Source organism: Sorex fumeus, unplaced genomic scaffold (assembly GCF_029834395.1).
Source record: "Sorex fumeus unplaced genomic scaffold, SorFum_2.1 ptg000013l, whole genome shotgun sequence".
NCBI classification, from domain to species: domain Eukaryota; kingdom Metazoa; phylum Chordata; class Mammalia; order Eulipotyphla; family Soricidae; genus Sorex; species Sorex fumeus.
Window position 1 is genome coordinate 12,755,171 of NW_026606070.1, and position 19,205 is coordinate 12,774,375.

Below are 19,205 nucleotides of genomic sequence, written 5' to 3' on the forward strand. Positions count from 1 at the left end.
CTCTTATCCCCCGTGTAAAGTATTTAGAGTGATTTTGCTCTTGACTAGATAGGTTTACTGATGGCATCTAAAAATTTTTGCTTGTGAGGCTAGAGAGATAGTACAACAGGTAAAACCCTTGCCTGGCATGCAGCTGACCTGGGTTCAGTCACCACATATGGTCCCCTGAGCCCCACCAAGAGTGATCCCTGGGCACAGAGCCAGGGGTTGGTCTTGAGCACTGCTGGGTGTGACTCTCTCTCTCTCCCCTGCAAAAAGTTTTTGTTGTTTTTTTTTTTGCTTTTTGGGTCACACCTGGTGCTCAGGGGTTACTCCTGGCTTTGCACTCAGGAATCACTCCTGGCAGTGCTCAGGGGACCATTTGGGATGCTGGGAATCGAACCTGGTCAGCCACGTGCAAGGCAATCGCCCTACCTGCTGTGCTACCACTCCAGCCCCTCCCCTGCAAAAAGTTTGAAGCTGAAGCAATAGTACAGAGGTAAGACACTTGCTTTGCATGCAGCTGATCCAGGCTCGATCTCCAGTCATTTTGGTTATTTAGACACCACTGGGAATGATCCCTGAGCACAAATCTGGGAGTAAGTCCTGAGCACAGCCACATATGGCCCAAAAACAACCAAAAAATTAAAAATAAAAAAAATTTTTTTGCTATTGAAATTTTGTTGTATTGTTCTTTATACTTAGTACCATAACTACATCATACTTCAGCTTATAAAAGTTAATTTTATAGTTATTGTGATAACATTGTTGTAGTAGTGTTAATGTTTTGGCTTCTATTTTATAAAGTTATTCCTTTTTTTTTTTTTTTTTTTGCATTTTGGGTCATAGCCAGTGATGCACAGGGGTTATTCCTGGCTCTGCACTCAGGATTTACTCCTGGCGGTGCTCCGGGGATGCTGGGCATTGAACCCAGGTTGACCGCATGCAAGGCAAATACTCCACCCACTGTACTGTTGCTCCAGCCCCAAACAATCGATATTTAATTATTTATTAGGGGGGGGCTCCCAAGTGGTGTTCAGGATGCCCAGGAGCCCCCCCCCCCGGGATTCTTGGTGGCTCAACGCAAGGACCCAAGGACACGAAACTGTGCTGGGCCCCCAGGATCACACCCGGTGATGCTTGTGGAAGCATGTGCCGGAAGTCGGAAGTGGCCTGGCGTGTGCCCACGTGTGCCAGTCTAGACCGCTGCACTGCCTTGCTGCCCATGAAGGTTACCGCTCTGAAATGACTAAAGACTGTGTTTGTGTTTGCCTCACTATACTTTCATATCCCTCTAGGTCTGGGGATCGTTTATTGTATCATTGCATTCACTTGCACTTTAATCTTTCAAAGAGGGGAACGATGCGTCTACATCATTTGTTTTCTCTTTTATTGTGGTTGGGGGCCCGATGTGGTATGAAGCATGCACTCCCGCCCTTTGACCGCTCTCCCTTGCCACCGTTCTCTCTTTTTCATTATAAAAATGCTTCCAGAGAATAATTTGAGTTTGTAGGGACTTGGTTTAGCAGAGGAAGACAAAGTGCTTTGAAATGTTTTAAATTTTTGAGTCACACTCGGTGCTCAGGAATTACTCCTGGCTCTGTGCCCCAGGATTACTCCTGGCAGGTTCAAGGGCCTTGTGGGTGCTGGAGTCCAGACCTAGGTAGGCTTCATGCCAGGCAAACGTCCTACATGCTATGCTATCGCTCTCGCCCCCTTTGAATTCTTTTTTAGCCCACCAAATTCTCAAGTCAGTAGCCAAAGTTTTAACTTCAAGAATATAGAAAAGGAAGATCACAGTAGACTCCAAGGAGAAAAAGGTAAATAAGAAATCAGGGTTGTGGGTTGGGGCACACCCAGAGATGCTCAGGGTTGGCTCTTGGTTCTGTACTCAGGAGTTGCTCCTGGTGAGGTTTGGGGAGACATATGTGGTGCCAGGGATTGAACTCGGATCTGCCACATGCAATGCAAGTGGTTTACCCACTGTACTATTCATTCCTCCTGCTCTAAAAAAGAAATTTAAGAGCCAAAACCAACCGATTGAAACCATAAAAACAACGTAGAAAAATTAATGACTCTGAAAGGTTTTTAGATGAGTAAAACGGATAAACCTCTAACAAGACTGAAAAGGGGGAAAAGAGAAGAGGCAAGTTATCCATATCAGAAATAAAACTCAGGGGCCGGAGTGATAACGCAGCGGGTAGGGCGTTTGCTTTGCACGCAGCCAACCTGGGTTCAATCCCCGGCATCCCATCTGGTCCCCCAAGCACTGCCAGGAGTGATTCCTGAGTACAGAGCAAGGAATGAGAATGACCCCTGAGCATCTCTGGCTGTGACCCAGAAAGAAAAAAAAAACAAAAACAAAAAAAAAAACAACTCAAAGGTATTGCTACAGACCCCACCAAGTATTAGAAGGATCATAAGAAACAATGAACATAAATTTTTAGAAATTTGGATAAAATGAACCTTGAAAATGACAAGCTACCAAAATTTACCCAAAATGAAATTTCTACTGCTCAATCTTCAAATTCTTTGACCTTTGTCATTTTCACTCTACACACTTATCTTTTTTTTTAAATTTTAAGTGCTGATATATTTTTTTTTGTCTGAAAGTATCCACTTGATTCTTCTTTAAAGCTTCTCTGATTCTTATTTCTGCCACTTCGTTAATTTCAACTATGTTTTCCTTCATGTAGCATAATTATAATGTCTGCTTTAAGTGTGCCTTTTATTACTGTAGCACTGTAGCACTGTCCTCTCATTGTTTATCGATTTGCTCCAGCGGGCCCAGTAATGTCTTCATTGTGAGACTTGTTGTTACTGTTTTTAGCATATCGAATACGTCACAGGTAGCTTGGCAAAGCGTGCCGGAGGAATACTCTCGGAAGCTTGTTGGGCTCTCTGAGAGGGGCAGAGGAATCGAACCCGGGTCCACCGCGTGCAAGGCAAACGCCCTACCCGCTGTGCTATCGCTCCAGCCCTTTTATACTATGCATAGAAAATTCCAGTTGAGCTGTCTTGTGATTGATGTTGGTTGATTGCCTTTTCCTTTGAGAATTCATCACACTTTACCTTTCTGTTATGAGTGTACCACACTGGGTGGTGCTCAAGAGTTACTCCTGTCTCTGTAGTGGGTTTCAGGTACCATATAGAGAATGTTGAGGATCGGACCTGGGTCTGCCTTGTGCAATACCCAACCATACTATTGCTCTGCCCCCTTCTCTGTGTTGTTTTATGTCTTGTAATTGTAGACTATTATCCAGATCATCATGAATATTCTATTGGTAGTCTCAGGGTTGTTATAAATTTTATTAATTTGGGGCTTCATTTAGTTTTTTTATTTTGGGCTCATACCTGAAGGGACTTCAAGGCAACTCCTGGGCCAAGCTTACATTGCTGGGATTGAATGTAAGGTTCTCACAGGCCAAGTATGTGCGCGGCCTTTTGAGCATCTCCTTGGCCCCACTGGTGAGGAGATGCTTGCTTCAGCAGGAGGCATCCAACTGTTGTTTATCCTAAAAGTTCTGCCTTACTTTCTATGCAAGGTGGTTCAAATCTTAGTTTCCAAATTTTTTCTTATTCAAATTAGCATCTTTCCTGCACTTGTATTGTTTGGGGGTCAGTCAGAGACTCGTTCAGATAATTCAGATCTTAGTTCAATTTTCTGGGTTTTTTGTTATACTGTTTTAGAGCTATCCTTTGTGTGCAGGACTGGGACGCAGAGGTAGGGTGAGGGATATAGCTCAGCAGTCGAGCACTTACCTCGCAGAGGCCCTGGCTTTAATAACTAAACGATACACACTGCATTAGAGGATTCGCTTTTCTAGATCTCTAGTACACAACATTCCTTGTGTACTTTTTGGATTGACCAGTCTCTTTTTTTTTTCCTAGCGATAAAGATGGGATTTTTTTTACCTTCAGACTTTTAGCTTCCTACTCTTCTTTACTATTCTAAGACTAGGTTCTGGTCTTTGAGCAAAGTCATAGAAGTATAAAAACAAAATTAGAAACTACCACTATGTTGAAGTCACAGCTCTATGTTGTGACTTCTTTCCTTCACATGTAGTTCTTTCTTTCTCAGAAGGCTTTCATTTGTTTGATAATAAGTAGGAGAGATTAGTTATAAGGGTTTCACACTGTTCTGGTACATGGGAAGCATCTCTTACCTTGTGAATAAACAAAGAGGTTGAAATATAACTTACTGCATTATTTTCTGCAAGCTTCTTGAGCTTTGTTTGGAACGTCTGATAATTGAACAACCAGAATATTGGAACCTTAAAGGAGTGGAACTTTTAACTCTAAAATGTTTAATCATTACTTTCTAGGTATCAAGATCTCCTCTCTCAGATAATCCAGAGGCTGATTTACCTCGGATGGAACACCAACACTGAATATCAGTTTGGTTCTAAACCAGGTAGGTAGGATTTGTCATACTTAAAGCTGTGAATCTTTACAGCCAAATACTGTCTAGCCTGATAAAGACCAAATTCTGTAGTCCAAACATTCTCCAGTCAGCGGGTTCCATGAGAACTCCTGAGGGACTCAAGTAGTGCCACTTTATTTTATTTTTTGATCTTATTTTTAGGTTTTGGTGCCATACCCATGATGCTCAGGGCTTACTTCTGATTTTCTACTCAGGAATTACTCCTTGGGGTGCTTAGGGGACCGTATGTATGCTGGGATCAAAAGAGGGTGGGCTGCATGCAAGGCAAGTGCCCTCCCCACTACACTGTCTCTTAAGCCTCCGAGTTTTGCTACTTACAAAAACAGTTTTTGTCTCTGGGATAAAATTCCTTTCTATAGAGTAAATTTTTCTTCTTCTTTTTTGTTTGTTTGTTTTGTTTTGTTTGCTTTTTGGGTCACACCCAGCAACGCACAGGGGTTATTCCTGGCTCTGCACTCAGGAATTATTCCTGGTGGTGCTTGGGGGACTATATGGATGCTGGGGATTGAACCCGGGTTAGCCGTGTGCAAGGCAAATGCCCTACCTACTGTACTATAGCTCCAGCCCTTTCTTACTCTTAAATTAATCTCTTACATTATATTTAATGGGGAAATATGAATTTAGGACAGTATGTGCCCTTTAAAGATATATATTTATCTGTCCAGTCATTTTCCCTATGAGATTTCAATGCGAGAAAATGTATATGATTTCTTGGTAATTTTTTTATAACAAAGTGAATAAATCATCACTATACTAAATTATGATCTACTTTTGAGTGTTAACTAGAATTCATCTGCCTCACAGGCATTGGGAGGGTTGGGAGGGGGAAGTATGTTTGGGTTCTTGGTGGTGAAAAATAAGTACTGGTGAAGGGAAATGTGTTTGATGATTGCATGACTGAGACTTAAACCTGAAAGCTTTGTAGCTTTTCCCACAGTGATTCAATTAATAAATAAATTTAAAAAAATAATGATCTGCTTTTAAAATATTTATTAGTAATGAAAGCAAAAAGATATGCTGTATATTTTATTAGTAATACTTTGCTATGTGACCTTAGTGTAGCCATTTAAGTCTCCTATCTCATTAATTCTATAAAATGTGGTGATAATAAAATGTCACATTATTATTACTGCTTAGTTGGAATTAATTTGTTAACTCCCATAAAACATTTTACAACCTGTATGGCGTCAAATGTGAATTTACTATGCAGTAAACAAAATGGAAGTTTTTGGTTTTGGTTTTATTTGGCCCCACATGGTGGTGCTCAGGGCTTAATCTTGGTTTTGCCCTCCAGGTTCACTCCTGACAGGGCTCAGGAGACCATATACGGTGCCACATAGGGTGTCAGGAATTGAATCCAGGTTGGTTGCAAGCAAGGCAAGTGCCCTACCTGCTGTACTATTGCTGTAGTAAGGCAAGGTTCCCCAAAATGTAAGTGTTATTCCCTCATTTGCACAGACACCTTCCAAGGCTTTGGGAGAAGTCTTTGTAATTTATTTACTTGAGTTTCTTTATATGAGTTATGAGTAAGTAATTTACACAACTATCTAAACTACAGGTTCTGCAAAACTTGAATCAGTTTTGTCAAAATTTGCAATTATTCCCAAAAAAGAGTTGGTATGTTACACATAATAAATTTGGTTCCAAATTATCCTAAATTTTTTTTTCTTTTTGTCTCACACCGGTTTTAATTACCAGCCATTCTTGTAGTATTTACCACAGATTTTTTTTTCAGAAGGACTAGGGATGACTAGGGATGTGACTCCAATAATAGACCACTTGCCTTGCATATACAAGGCCCTGGAGTTGACCCCATGCACTTCATGGTCCTTAAGTATAGCTGGATGTGACTCTAGTGACCCTCCCCCAAGAACTTCTGGGCATAGCCCTAGTCACAATTAAAAAATTGTTTGCGAGGGATTGGAGCAATAGTACCGTAGGTAGGATTCTTGCCTGGTGTACAGCCAACCAAGGTTCCATCCCTGGCACCCCATATGGTTCCCTGAACCTGCCAGGAGTCACTCCTGAGTGCAGAGCCAGGAGTAAACTCTGAGCACTGCCAGGTATGAGTCCCCCCAAATTGAAGGATATTTCCTAGAGCTTTTATTATGTTGCTATCATTGTTCTTTGTCATGACCATAGTTAGTTTCCTACTGTGCCCAATTTAGAAATTGAAATTAGAAACTTCCATACAGGTATGTCGATATAAGAACACTAGAGGGCCTATAAATGTGGTCACTCTCTGTGGTTCCCTCAGCCTCTCGAGTCCTGGCACAAGCCCCTCACAGATGAAGGGCAACTCTTGCATGCACAACATTGAGAAAGTGTGGAAAGAGAATTTATTTTTATAAGTACCTTAGGTAGAATCTTTGCTCACGCTTCTAATTGCTTTTTATTTTTTAATTGCTTTTTAGATGCTGCTCTAGCACTTGTGCTAAAATCCTCGGCAATGAAGTGCTGACATCGCAGGAGGAGAGATTTACAAGCTTCCTGGTTTGCTTTTGAACTGCTTCGGTTTTCTGAGAAAGTCCTTGCCAAAGAAGGCCAGTTAAAGACTCCAGACGTTTCAGAGGAACACCGAACAAGTGTCTGGAGACCACAGAAGCTATTTCAAGATATATCCAGTGAAATTACGGTGGCTCTTGTTACATGAGTGTGTATTTACTATTAGTTGATTGTATATTTAAAAATCTCAAATTACATGTGAGTAAAAATAAGGTGATAGGGAGAAATATAGTGGTGAGAGTGTTTGTGCATTGAACTGAACTCTGTGCGTTGGTATAAATGTCCATGTTTGTACAGAAGTACGCTTAGTGAAGGTAGGTAATAAAAGGTAGAATCAGCTGGAGAAAATGAAAACAAAAACAACCCTAGGATCAGTAAAAAAAAAATGTTTTCTTTATTCTAACTTAACTGTAAAAGCACATTGTAACATGTGTGTTTTCCATGTTTCTAACCTAAGGAGTCAATGTATCTACTTTCTATGGATAGTTGTATATCTTTGTTCCCTGTGGTTATCCTTAAACTATGATCAGTGTTTTATTGAAAACTGGTCTCTTATAAGAAACATGCTACAATTTCCAAAAAAATTTGGAAGAGGAAGCTTTTATTTCTAATGATTTGATACAACTCTGTCATTGGATAATTCTTTGTGTTTTTAGCTTCTGGTGCTGCTGTTTTTGTATGAACAATAGTAGTAAAGGAAAAAAAATTTTTAGTGTCATGGAGTTGGTAGTATGCTTCTAATTGAGGGGGGCAAGGTATACATAAAAATTGGGAGATGGAACGCAGGGTTACCATGACTGGAACTAATAACTCTCCTGGGCCCATTTTGATCAAACTCCCCAGCTAAGAAGAGTTCCTGTTTTGAACATTAATCCTGTCCACCGAGGTTTGTTTTAGAACTCAAGGGTGTTCTTGTCTCCTAGTTTCTTTAAACACCTAGTGCTTCCGAAAAGCTTTTTACTAAGGTACAGAATCATTTACCTACACTCCACATATCTTTCCTAATCCAGTTCTTAATTTGTAACTTTGAGATGGGAGAGTTAAAAATCATTTGGCTCCAGGTTTTTGGTTTCTGGGTTTCTCGTTATGCTCTACATTTATCATTTAGATAGTGATTATTAAGGTAAGGGAAACAGAATTTGCATGTTTTTTGTCTCTTTTTTTAAAAAAATTTAACCAATTAGCAGTGTATTGTATCTTCCAAAAGTCATTGGCTAGAGTTTAGCACAAGAATTGAACACTTTTTCTTTACTATCAGAAGCTTTATATTGAAATTCTGCCCTTAAAAAACTTGGCCTCAAAAGAGTAGGATGTTCAGAAGGAGGCAAAAATAAGGGGTTCCAATGTATAAATCGAAGGCAGGTCAATGAAAATTTGGTCTAACTTTGACATTCTTCCTTTAACCTTTGACCAGATTAGATTGTTATGGTTAAAATGAGCAAAATCAATGTGTAGACATGTATAAGATTCAATTAGAATATTATTTTTATTTTGAAAAATATCGCCAACTCTATAGAACAGAAAGCAGACAATACTTAAAAGCCAAGTGGCTCTGATTTCGATGGGTTTTTGTTTTTGCATTTCAGTCACACCAAGTGGTGCTCAGGGCTCAATCCTTGTTCGGTGCTCAGGGGCCACTCCTGGTGGACTCGGAGTTTATAGGGGTTCCAGGAACAGAACCCGGCACAGCCCCATACAAGGCACGTTCTTCACCTGCTGTGCAATCTCTCCGCCCCAATGTTATTTTAAAGATCAGTATGAAAACAGCACCCCAGCGTCCCGGCATCTTAGATCAGTTGCCTTCCAGATTTGCTTTGTGTATCTTTTCTTTCTGACATGCTTTATGAACCTTAGAATCAAGGAACTAGGAATTATTCACTAAGAATCTAAGTTAAGATTGAGTATCCAGCTGGAGAGAGAGTACAAAGGGTAGGGCGCTTGCCTTGCACGTGGCCAACCCGGGTTCAATCCCCAGCATCCCATATGGTCCTCCAGGGCCTTCCAGGAGTGATTCCTGAGTACAGAGTCAGGAATAAGCCCTAAGCATGGCTGGATGTGTCTCCAAAACAAAAAAAGACTTAAGGATTCTTAAAACCCTGACAGAACTACTCAAAGAAAAGACAGGAGTGTTTTTGCAAACTGGGGCTATAGATACAGAACCAAAATAATTCATTTTGCTTCACTCTACAGGAGTATGATTAAATCATGTGCTGATAGAAAATATATGTTTGTGCTGGTCATGGATAATGAGCTTGCTGTGTCTATGTATTTTTGAATTAATAAATATTACTATATCTTACTGAATTCCACAACTGGTTCTTTTGGGGAGCAGGTGTGAAGGTGTGTATCTGGCAGTGCTCAGAGAGTCACAGCTTTCTTCCTCAGTCACAGCTTTCTTCCCTCTAATTAAGAGACTATAAAAACATATACAACATTATACACTGTGTATTTAACAAATGAGTTTTAAATAATCTTTTAATCTTTTTGAAAATTTGGATATCAAGATGATAAGTTAATTTTCTTTTAGGGTCAGTGATTTAAGCCAAGTAGCCTTGTCTAAAATAACACAACTTGTAAAAATGGCCTGATTAAAGTTGTGACAGGTAGAGATGAGGAGTGTGTGTATATCTATACTAAAGAGCCAACAATATTGTAAGTATGAAATCCAAAGTCCTGTCCTGTCCTGTCCTCCCGTTGTTCATCGATTTGCTCGAGCAGGCCCAGTAACGTCTCCATTGTGAAACTTGTTGTTACTGTTTTTGGCATATTGAATACATCATGGGTAGCTTGCCAGGCTTTGCTGTGTGGGTGGGATACTCTCGGTAGCTTGCCGGGCTCTCTGAGAGGGGCGAAGGAAATTCAAAGTACAACAATCAGATTTTGAAATGCACCTGTCAAAGATGCAGGTTAGGGCATGGGAGGGAACCTGGGGACGCTAGTGGAGGAAAGTTGATACTGGTGATAATATTGGCACTGAAATATGGTATGCCTGAGACTCAGCAAGAGTAATAAAGTAAATCACAGTGCCTTAATATCTAAGGAGAAAAAAGAATGACAGAATCAGAATTTCTTTGTTTTTTGTGTCACACCCAGCGATGCTCAGGGGTTACTCCTGGCTCTGCACTCAGGAATTACTCCTGGTGGTGCTTGGGGGACCATATAGGATGCTGGGAATCAAACCCAGGTCGGCCGCGTGCAAGGCAAACACCCTACCCTCTGTGCTATTGCTCCAGCTCCCAGAATCAGATTTAGAATATTGTTCTCTTGATTGAAAATCACTTGTTGACTTCCTATTGCTGTGAGATCATTTTCTTTGTGCACCTGCATTTTTAAATTTATTATTGGTTTAACAATACTATTTTAGGATATGCATTTATCACTTAATCACTTAACTTCCCGTTAATCGTCAATTTGCTCGAGCGGGCGCCAGTAACGTCTCCATTTGTCCCTGTCGCGTGCTAGTGTAGCCCAATGGCATCTGTTCGCTCTGGGAACATGAAGAGCCTCAAACCGATCGTTCATGATCTTAATGAAGAAGTCTGACCATCTGGTAGGTGGGCGGCCATGCGGTCTTTTGACATCCCGTGGATCCAGTCGGTAACAGCTCTAGTCCAGCGGTCGTCTTTAAATCTCATTACGTGACCAGCCCATCTGATTTTTGACACCTTGGCAAACGAAACAGCGTCCCTGATTCTTGATTGTTGACGGATGTCGGAACTCCGGATTCTTTCTCTCATTTGAGTGAAACGTGATATTCCAAGCATAGCTCTTTCAATTCCTCTTTGGGAGACCTGAATAGCATTCTCATCCTGTTTACGTAGGGCCCAGGTCTCTGAGGCATATGTTAATGCAGGAAGAATAGTGGAATCAAAGAGATGTGCCCGGAGCCGGAGGTTCTTCGTCCTCTTAGCTATTTCTTCGATGTTCTTGAAGGCGTTCCAAGCCGCTCTCTTCCTCCTGCGCAGCTTGGGTGCCAGGTCATTTGTCATGTTAGGTACACATAGCTGTTGCATTCGGAGATGGTCGTTCCGTTGAGAGCGAATGGGGCATCAGGAACGAGGCTGTTTCTCATAAACGTTGTCTTCGTAAGATTCAGCTGTAGTCCTACCTTTCCACACTCACAGTCAAAGTCGGCCAGCATTTGTGCTGCTTGGCTGATGTTTGGTGTTATTAAAACAATGTCATCAGCAAAGCGGAGGTGGTGTAGTTGCCGACCATCTATCTTCACTCCCATTCCTTCCCATTCCAGTCGTCGCATGATGTTCTCGAGGGTGGCACTGAAGAGTTTCGGTGAAATGGTATCACCCTGCCGAACCCCTCTCTTGACATCAATGATTACTTCTTTGTAGAATGGTGAGATCCTGGTAGTGAATCCGCAATACAGCTCACGGAGGATCCTGATGTATTGGGCTTGAATGCCCTGATTGGCTAGGGCTTCAATGACCGCTTCTGTCTCAACGGAATCAAAGGCCTTCTTTAAATCAATGAACGTTAAACAGAGTGGCATCTTGAACTCCCGAGAAACCTCAGTGAGCTTGGTTATCGTGTGGATATGGTCGATGGTGCTGAATCCTTTGCGGAACCCGGCTTGCTCGCATGGTTGTCCTTCATCTAGTGTTCTGCCAATCCTATTTAGGATGACTCGAGTGAACAACTTGTAGATGACAGACAATAGGCAGATCGGGCGATAGTTGCCAATGTCATGGATGTCTCCCTTCTTGAACAGTAGTACGGTCCTGCTGGTTTTCCATTGGGACGGAACCTTGCATTCAGACAGGTAGCGTGTGAAGAGCCGAGCCAGTGTATTGATGAGTACTGACGGCAGGTTCTTCAGGTGTTCAGGTCTGACCTTGTCTGGGCCGGGTGCTGTTCGTTTCTTTACCGACGAAATGGCGTGTCGGATTTCGGAAAGGAAAACGTTGGGAATGACATATCCATCCTGTGGAATTTGGTATGTCGGCAAGTGGACATGGCTATCGAAGAGATTTGAGTAGAAGTCATGGATAATCTTCTCCATTGCCGTTCTGGATGATGTGATGGATCCATCAGGACGTCGGAGGGCAGTCATCTTGGTCTTGTAGTTGGCGAAGGACAGGCGGGCGTTACGAATACTTTTCCCGGCTTCTGCCGCATCTACCAGCACTTCTGCTCTTCTCTCTTTGAGGTCTTCCTTGATCGCATCTCTGCACTGTTTTTCGAGCTCGGATGTTAGCTTGCAGTTGCCTGAGGCATGTGCCAAACCACGCTGGCGAATTAGCTCAAGAGTTTCCGAAGACAGGCGTTTTTTGGTGGCTATCTCTCTCTTGGCATTCCTTGTACATTCATGGAGGTGCTGTACCAGCTGATCGTATTCCTCATCAATGTTGTCAACAATGGCATCTTCCCATGTTGCCGCAATAGTGCCAAAGAGCTCCCTGTTGGTGGTCGTTCTGGGCGTTCTCTTTTTAAACTTTGCAGCCCTTTCTCCCCGCTCTGTGAAGTAGAATTTTGCACGAAGGAGACGGTGGTCCGATCCCGTTCAGAATTTTGGGACAACAGCGACATGGGTAAGGCAAAACCGTCGATTGAATATGATGTGGTCTATTTCATTGTGGAATCGTCCACCAGGAGACTCCCATGTCCAACATTTAGATTCTGCCTTCTGGAACTGTGAGTACCATGGATGGTCTTGGTTGACATGATGAACTCAGACAGTCTCTCACCCTGTTCGTTCCATTCTAGGCCATGGGTCTTGATGTGAAGTTCTTCAGCTGATCTTCTCAGTCCTATCTTGGCATTAAAATCACCCACAATGATCTTGTAGAATGGTCTTCTTTATAGAACTTCTCCAGCTCCATGTAGAACTTCTCGATTTCTCTTTCATCTAATGAGATGTTGGTGCATAGACAACGAAGATAGAAACCGCAGGCAGTGAGCCACATCTATTCAAATGTAAACGTCCGATTCGGGTTGTTAGGCATTCGAATGAATCAATGCTCTTGGCCAAGTTTGTGTTGACAAGGACACTGACGCCTCCGACACCTCTTTTATCGCATGTTCCAAGGAACAATTCTCCAGTGTCGAAAACGGCATGGTGAGATTCGTGCCTTCTTGTCTTGGTCAGACCAGTGATGTCGTACTTCAGTCCACCTGGAGGATTCAACCCAGCGGCGCGAGGTCGGCCATGCCGGCGGTCAGGCAGATCTTTCCCGCTCCCAGTTCCTCCCGACCCCTCCACCTGTCCTCCCTCCCCTCACCGTCCGGGGCGGGGTGCGGGGGTCGGCGGGCGGGGCTGGGGGTGGGGTCGGCGGGGGACCGGCCCTCGGACTGCGACTGGCCACCGCCTGGCGCATTTCCACTGCAGGGCGTGAAACCGTTAAGAGGTAAACGGGTGGGGTCCGCGCAGTCCACATGCATTTATATATATGTATAAATATAAGATTTATTGTACCCATTATCAAACATTTAATGCCATCCCAACACCAAAAAGACACCTCAATCCATTCCTCTCCTTTTCCCTCTGATAGTTTGCCATAGTTTTCACAAAGTTACTTTTGTTCTACCTGCTGTACTATCACTCCAGTCCCTCAGTGCCTGCCTGCCTGCCTGCCTGCCTGCCTGCCTGCCTGCCTTCCTTCCTTCCTTCCTTCCTTCCTTCCTTCCTTCCTTCCTTCCTTCCTTCCTTCCTTCCTTCCCTATCACTCCAGTCCCTTAGTGCCTGCTTTCCTTCCTTCCTTCCTTCCTTCCTTCCTTCCTTCCTTCCTTCCTTCCTTCCTTCCTTCCTTCCTTCCTTCCTTCCTTCCTTCCTTCCTTCCTCCTTGTGCTAGGGATTGAACCAGGAGGTCTCACACACATAAGGCAGGCACTTTACCACTAAGCCATTTCTCTGGCCCTATTCAGGTTACCCTCTCATTATTGATTCTTTTACCTTTGCTGCACTCTGATATGAAAAGACATTAAGAGACTAGACTTAAAAAATGATTTGGCTAAGTACTCCTCTGTGTGTCCTAACTAGCAGGAAATTAGAAACACTGAGCTCAGTTCTTCAAAGGCATCAAGCTAGTCGCAGTGAAGAGATAAACTGAATGGATTTTCTCTACATGTTTTTATGTTAGTAAGAGACCCTGGACACTTCATGTGGATAGAACCGTATGTTCTCATATTGCTTTCTAAATCATTTTATTCTTTTTATTTTGATTAAGCCATGAAATAACCTGAAAATGTAATGAATGGGCAGCTTACCTGTTTCTTAACATGCTCTTCTGAGAAGTCTCTTAACCACAAATCTTGACTTGAATTTTAAGTAACTTAAAATTTAGCTGTTATAAATAAAACTGCTATGAATATATAAATGCAAATATTTTTAATCAGAGTTTTCATGTCATTTGAATAAATACCTAGGAATGATTAAATCATTTCCTTATGAATGTTAGTGAATGTTATTGAATATATTATTGTACCCTAAGAAATTTTCTTTTACTTTAATTTCTTTATGGGCATTGGTTGGGCCACACCAAGAGATGCTCAAGTATTTCTCCTGGTGATTCTCATTATTTGGAGTTCCAGGATCGAACCCAAGTGTAAGGCAAATGCCCTACCTGCCCTACTATCTCTCCAATCCCAGAAATTTTCTTTCCTATTTTAAATTTTTTTAATTGAACCCCAGTGAGATACCCAGTTACAAGGTTGTTCATGATTGGGTTTCAGTTATATAATGTTCCAACACCCCTCCCTTCACCAGCGTACACCCAGAAATTTTATTACAACAAAACATCACAGCTAGAGAGCTAGTACAGGGGTTGAGTCACCTACCTTGCATGAGGCTGTAAATATGAGAAGGGCTTAAATTCCAGCATCGTTTATGTCCCTCTGTGCATAGCAGGAGGGACCCCTTTGCCCATAAGTTAGTGACCCTTGGAGTAAGCCCTAAATACCACTGGCTATGGCCTCAAAACCAGACAACAACAACAATAACAACACCAAAACCATCCACAAAATGTCTTTCCCCCTTGTTTTCAGAGTTCTCCCTGCAAGGCCCCTCCATCTCACCCCAGTTTTATTTAAGTATTTATTGTTCTATTTTGGCATACAAAATCATCTCCTATAGAACTGGGTTTATTCAAAGATATAATGACCACATGCTCCCCAAATGTAAAGAAAAAACCATTTAATCATAGAAGTGCAGGAAGTTGATAGGTCATCCAATACTACATAGTAACCCAGTCACCACAATTTGACCTTTAGCAATTTGTTTTGTGCTAATTCCATTTGCCATTGCTTTAAGTTTTGTTGGAGTAAGAAATATGAAGTAAATTCATTTGTGTCTGCCAAGAGGACAGGCTGGGAGGTGGGAGAAAAACTGGGGACATTGGAGGAGGGAAGGTCACAACAGTGGTGGGTTTGGTGTTGGAACATTGTGGTATTAAAACAACTATATTAAGAACAACTTTGTAAATTTTGGCGTTTTAATGAAAAAAATTCTAAATGCCAAAACACCAAGACATCAAATTATTAAAAGCCAATGTAAGGAAAAATAATTAGATCCTGCTAGGAAAAAACATGTAAGAGGTCATCACCATATTTCTGAGGTAAATAAGTAAATACTTATTCTGAGGTAAATAAAGTAAATAAGTAAAACATGTAAGTAAAAGGTCATCACCAATTTTCTGAGGAGAAACTCTACAGTCTAGGGGAGAGTGGTATGGCACAATAATTCTAAAGGATAAAAAGCGCCCATCCGGGCTGGAGAGATAGCACAGCGGGTAGGGCATTTGCCTTGCACGCGACCGACCTGGGTTTGATTCCCAGCATCCCATATGGTCCCCTGAGCACCGCCAGGAGTAACTCCTGAGTGCAGAGCCAGGAGTAACCCCTGTGCATCGCCAGGTGTGACCCCCCCCCCAAAGCGTCCATCCAATAACATTCTACCTATAAAAATCTATCAAGCAAGTGACATCAAATATGAGAGAGAAATAAAGTTTTCCAGATACTCAAAACTAAGGAAGTTCACCACTACCAGATTTTGTTGAAGGAATTTCTTTTACAGGAGAAGAAAAAAACGAAAACTATAAAACCTTGAACAAGAAAATAAGTAATACAGAATTAGAAATATAAATAAGAATTAAACAAGACAACAACTAAACATTGAAGAGGAGGAATGACAGACTCTTAATTTAAAAACATCAAGTCAGGATTGGAGAATAAATAGTACAGTGGGTAAAGTTCTTGCCTTGCATAGAACTGACCTGGTTCAATAAAGTTTTCTGAGCCCTGCCAGAATAAATCCTGAGCACTTCTGGGTATGGCCCCCAAATGAAACAAAAACACCCAACAACAAAAACTTCAAGTCTATACCAGCATAATAGACTTTCTCAAAAACAGGATGTCTTATTTAATCCTACTGTAATCACAAAGTTAGAATCTAAGCACTGCCAGGAGTAACCCTTGAACCCTACAAGGTGCAATGCCCTTCTTATAAGCAAAAGAAACTCCTAGGAAAAGAAACACCAAAAGCATAAAAGAACAGGAAAACAAAAAGTTAAATGGTAGAAATTAATCCCCAAATATTAATAATTACCCCCAAATAAGACAATAAACTGAGAGAATGCACTACGTTATAACTAAACCACAAAAAGAAAACTAGAAAAAGCTCAAACGTGGAGATTAAACAGCATGTTTCATTGGGTAAATTAAATCACAGAAAAAATTAAAAGTTATCTGGAGATGAATGAAAAAAAAAATGTCGCCCATCAGTCATGGGATGCCGCAAAAGCAGCAGTAAGAGAGAAGTTCAAAGAAACAGAGGCTCACATAAGTAAGGAAGAATGTCTCAAACAAGCTGTCTTGAAACTAAAAACACAGGACAAAGATTAGTGAAGCCAAGAGCTAGCTCTTTCAAAGACAGATGGGATGGGGGGATGGAGGGTGGGAGGGATACTGGGATCCATGTTGGTGGGAAATGGGCACCGGTGGAGGGATGGGTATTTGATCATTGTATAATTGAAACCCAAGCACAAAAATTTGTAAGTCTACAACTGTACCTCATGGTGTCTCACTAATAAAAATTTAAAAAAATAAAGATAAGCGCTTAGCTAAATTCACCAAGAAAAAAAAAAAAGCAAAGGAAGTCTTAAAAGAAGAACCGAAAAAAGCAAAACAAACACAGGTAGAAATGCAAACCCTAACCACAGTAACCACAGTGAGATAACACCTCCCACTGGTGAGAACACCCTGTCTCAAAAAGACTGACAGGATCAGCCTGCTGGGGCATGGGGTGGGGGGTGGGTGGGTAGGAATTTTCTATATTGGTGGGAAAGTGGTGCAGCCTCTCTGGGAAAAGGTATGGGGATTCCGATTCCTTACAAACGTAAATTGGAAATCCCATCTGCTCCTACATACCGCTCCTGGTCAATGATCTGAAGGATGTGAAAAGACTCATTTAAACGAGCGTACTGCACACCCTTCTGCGCCTAGCACTTTCCAAGCTCCCAGGAAGGGCAAGTTCAAGGGTCCCCTGCAGTCGTGAGCTGGGGGAGCTTCTAGGGGCTCATTTCTGGCGCCTGTTCGCACCCTGAGCCTCCTCGGCTTCTTCCCTTCCCTCCTCTCCGCCTCCCACCCAAAGCTGGGCAGCGACCAGTCCTTGGAGGGGAGGCTCCATCCATCCGGGGACAGGAGGAGCCGCACAGCTGGCACAGAGCCGCCTCTGGAGCTACCGGGGACACTTCCAGCACTGGGGCCAGGATCCAAAGATTGCTTTTTTTTTAATTTTTATTTTTTATTTTTTGCTGTTCTGGGGATGCAACCCCATCCTCCCTACCAAGTTATGTGCCTCGGTGGGGCCTCATGCCTGCTCTTGTTTCCCATTGACCGCACCTTCTCTCTCTACCACACTCCCCCTCAGTCCTTCCTCCCCCCCACTTTTCCATCTGTCCCTTGAAGTTCCAAACTGGTCACTTCCTCACCCACGGCTAAATCCAGGCTGGTGACCCGCCCTGCCACTAAGGCCTGTGTGCTTTCAAAATAGTGTCTTTTCCCTGTCATTTTGAACTTATTGCAAACTATGGCAGATTACAAAGAACTCCCAGATCACATTCATTCAAATTTATTTTGCCATTTTTGCTTTATTCCACTCTCCTTCCTCTTGCCCCCACCGGCCACTGTCACTTACTTTTTTTTTCTGCTTTTTTGGGTCACACTCAGAGATGCACAGCAGTGCCTCCTGGCTCATGCACTCAGGAATCCCTCCTGGCAGTGCTCAGGGGACCAACCAGGTCGGCCGCATGCATGGCAAATGCCCTACCCACTGTGCTATCGCTCCAGCCACACTTTTTTTCCCCACTCCTGAAGAGTTTGGTATTTGCTCAAAGAGGTCATACTCCTTTAATATAACTACTTGCAGTATTTCCTGAGAATAGGGTATTCTTTTATAGTTATCAAATTCAGAAAAATTCACTGTCACTGTTACTGTCCTCTCATTGTTCATCGATTTGCTCAAGCCGGCCCAGTAACGTCTCCATTGTGAGACTTGTTGTTACTGTGTTTGGCATACCGAACACGTCAGGGGTAGCTTGCCAGGCTTTGCTGTGCGGGCGAGATACTCTCTGTAGCTTGCTGGGCTCTCTGAGAGGGGCGGAGAAATCGAACCCGACTCAGCTGGGCTGGCTGTAAGCAAAACAAATGCCCTACGGCTGTTCAGAAAAATTAGCTCTGATATAATATCATTATTTAACACTTGGTCTACATTTTTAAAAATGTGTCACTTGTGGGACCAGAAGGATAGTTAAAAGGGCTGGAGTGAAGCCTGGGTTCAACTTCCACACCATGTGATGCCCAAACATCACCTGGACCACTCGCTGGTGTGGCCCCCAAGCAAACACAATGTGTCAGCTGAGGCTGGAAAGATGGTACAGTGGGTAGGGTGAATGCAGCCCACCCAGGTTCAATCCCAGCATCCCTTATGGTTTCCTCTGCACTGCCAGGAGTAGGTCCTGAGTGCAGTCCAGGAGTAACTTCTGAGCATCACCAGGTGTGGCCCCCAAACAAAAACAAAACAAAAAAGGTTGTTTCGAAAAAGGCCCTCATGATGACACACTAGCTGTAGCCTGCTATTCACAACGATGCTGTGACTAAAGCTTTAAGTTGTTCACCTTTAGCTCATCTGTTTTGCCTATCACCTAGCAAGACCTCCAGAGGCAAGTTTTCCGAGCAGTTTGGGTTTGAGAAAGTTCTTATGCTTGGGGAGAGAAAGCCCCGTCAAAGCTCAGTTGATTATGGGTGGTGGACTCTGAGAATGAGCAGT

General features: G+C 42.6%; 1 protein-coding gene across 1 annotated transcript in view; it reads left to right on the forward strand.

The window, feature by feature from the left end:
* Positions 1-4,393, forward strand: part of CDKL2 (cyclin dependent kinase like 2) — a 37,578-nt gene extending 33,185 nt beyond the window's left edge. The window contains exon 12 of the mRNA XM_056111389.1: positions 4,305-4,393. Coding sequence (XP_055967364.1) covers positions 4,305-4,370 — 66 coding nt within the window. The 3' untranslated portion in view covers positions 4,371-4,393. The remainder of the gene's footprint in view (positions 1-4,304) is intronic.
* The last annotated feature ends 14,812 nt before the right edge of the window (positions 4,394-19,205 follow it).